The sequence below is a fragment of the Olea europaea genome, chromosome 7 (genome assembly GCF_002742605.1).
Source record: "Olea europaea var. sylvestris chromosome 7, O_europaea_v1, whole genome shotgun sequence".
Taxonomy (NCBI): domain Eukaryota; kingdom Viridiplantae; phylum Streptophyta; class Magnoliopsida; order Lamiales; family Oleaceae; genus Olea; species Olea europaea.
The window spans coordinates 9,032,625-9,035,122 of NC_036243.1; the positions used below are offsets into that span (position 1 = coordinate 9,032,625).

Sequence of the window (2,498 nt, forward strand, 5' to 3'; positions counted from 1 at the left end):
TTTGCTGGCATTCATATTGAACGAGTCACTTCCTTTTAATGATGCTGGATCCTCAAAAGATGCTTAAAATTTGAAACTATATTCTGGGCTAGGTTAAAAACATGTAGAATTCATTCATTTATACGACTTGCCAAAATACATCCTGGCATTTTCCTTGAATTCTTTCATTTGGCTTTTAACTCCCCATAAAGGAGGTGGTTTTTTAATAGTCAAGGGTCAATATTCACGAGTCCTATATGTTGTTGGTTAACTTGAAAATTTACCATCAGAATGTTGCGCTTCAACAACTCGTTCTGGTATAAATGATGGTAGTCCATAAAACTTCGGTACGCATTTCAACAATCATTCTTGGAAGTGGCATCATTTGTTGACAATCTTCTGACCTAAAAACTATCCACAACTCAATCAAGAGAATGTGTAGGATCAATTGAGAACAAATAGGTCTCGGGCTTCGAAATCAGGCAAATTTTTATTTTCTTTGGTTGTCACACATCTTTTTTGACAAGATGGTTACTCCACATTTCCCTGCTTCATAGCTTGAATTGGACCTATGATTTTTAGACATGTTTGTCCCTTGGCCATTACAATTTGCATCCATCTTTTTTGTTGTTTAGTATTTGCTATGCCGCTGATACCACTGAAGGTCATGTAGTGCAATTTTATAGTGGACTTGAATTATCATCTTAAGACTACATTCAGGACAAGGAATTGACTTTTTGATATTGATGTTCCATAGAACGAAGAGAGGATGAAAGTATGTTACATTAATATGCTAGGTATATTTCTTAAAAAAATTGGATGAAAATATCAAAAAAGATAATCGGCAGGATTATTGTTGGATGATAAACATATTGGCAGGGTTATGATCAACTAGCACGGCTGGATATTTGATTAACATGTAATGGAGCATAATGAAGTACTAGTTTGGCTAGTAAATTTTGTTTAATGTGGACTAAAAGTTGTTACAAGCCTTTAAAGATTTTATTAGAAACTAGTTCTGAGATGAGCATATTTAATATACTTTGTACATGGAATGTGAATGTTGTATTCTTTTAGACACTTATGCATAGGCATGGCTCTTCGAGAATTGAGGCGTGTATAATATTGAAATTTCTGCAAAAAAGCTGATTGTGCATTAGTCACACAATCCTCTTTGAATTCCAACCTTATGGATATTTATAAAGGGATATTTTTACAGCTTTATTTTATTCACTACTGAGTTTTCTGTATTTTTTTCTATCCAGAAGCGAGATCATTTCCTTGCGATCTGAGCGTGACAAGTTAGGACTAGAAGCACGATTTGCGCAAGAAAAATTGGCCAGATTTATGAAAGAATTTGAGCATCAGGTTAACATTTTATTTGGAGATTCACTTTAGTTTACAGTTTAGAGTATAGAGAAAGAAAACGAAATCCTTCCTTTTCGTGTTCCGATAATTAGAATAAGGATAAAAATCTTTACATTGTAGACACTCCCTAGGTGCTGTCCGGATGTTGTGCGACTGTTTTTGACATATGATCTTGTCAAATTATCAAATGACAGAGAGATGAACATAATGGAGTCATAGCGAGAAACATTGAGTTCTCACAGCTGATAATCGACTACCAGCGGAAGGTGCGTGAAAGTTCCGAGTCGCTGAATACTACTGAGGAGCTGTCACGCAAGTTAACAATGGAGGTAATTTTCATTTTTACCCCCTGATGGTTATTTTGTTGATTTTCCACCAACATTCGGGTTATATTGCCATATAGGTCGCTGTCCTGAAGAATGAAAAGGAGATGTTGCTCAACTCTGAGAAGAGAGCTTTTGATGAAGTTCGTAGTTTGTCAGAGAGAGTTTATCGTTTGCAGGTTTTCTTTTCTTTCTTCTTCTTCTTCTTTTTTTTTTATTTTTTTTTATTTGATGTTTTCAGGTTATAGATTGACTTTTGGTAGCTCTTATTCTTGTTTTACTGTGTCTTTATTCAGGCCAGTTTAGACACCATGCATAGTACTCAGGAAGTGCACGAGGTACCTTATTATCACTGAATTTATTTTCCATCTGCAATTCCTCTTTAATGTTCTAAACTTTTATTTTGTGGTCGATGTGTTAGGAGGCCAGAAGCATAGAGAGGAGAAAGCATGAGGAGTATGCTAAAAAAATTGAGGTATATCCTATTGTATTAATGTTGTGCTGCATCTCTGACTCTCATTTTAACTGACCCACGGATATGAAAATTACTACATGACTCTCTCTCGAAAGCTTTCCGAGCATTCATGGTTATTTGGTTTATGGCATTATCCTCATCAAATGCATACGTAAAGTCTCTTTTGGCTGTAATAAATTGCGAAGTTTCAATTGCAGAAAGAATGGGCTGAAGCTAAAAAGGAGCTTCAGGAAGAACGTGAGAAAGTTCGGAATCTTACACTTGAGCGCAAAAATGCCATGATGAATGCCATGAAACAAGTTGAAACTCAGGCTAAAGAATTAGCTGATGCCTTGCATTCTGTGGCTGCAACT

At 35.7% G+C, this 2,498-nt stretch overlaps 1 protein-coding gene across 1 annotated transcript in view; it reads left to right on the top strand.

Annotated features, from left to right (window-relative positions):
- Window positions 1–1,222: 1,222 nt before the first annotated feature.
- The window catches only part of LOC111397862 (nuclear-pore anchor-like), a 10,645-nt gene continuing 9,369 nt past the window's right edge, over window positions 1,223–2,498 (top strand). Inside the window, exons 1-6 of the mRNA XM_023024832.1 lie at window positions 1,223–1,347; window positions 1,542–1,676; window positions 1,751–1,849; window positions 1,967–2,008; window positions 2,092–2,145; window positions 2,343–2,492. Of these exons, the coding sequence (XP_022880600.1) occupies window positions 1,327–1,347; window positions 1,542–1,676; window positions 1,751–1,849; window positions 1,967–2,008; window positions 2,092–2,145; window positions 2,343–2,492 (501 nt within the window). The 5' untranslated portion in view covers window positions 1,223–1,326. The remainder of the gene's footprint in view (window positions 1,348–1,541; window positions 1,677–1,750; window positions 1,850–1,966; window positions 2,009–2,091; window positions 2,146–2,342; window positions 2,493–2,498) is intronic.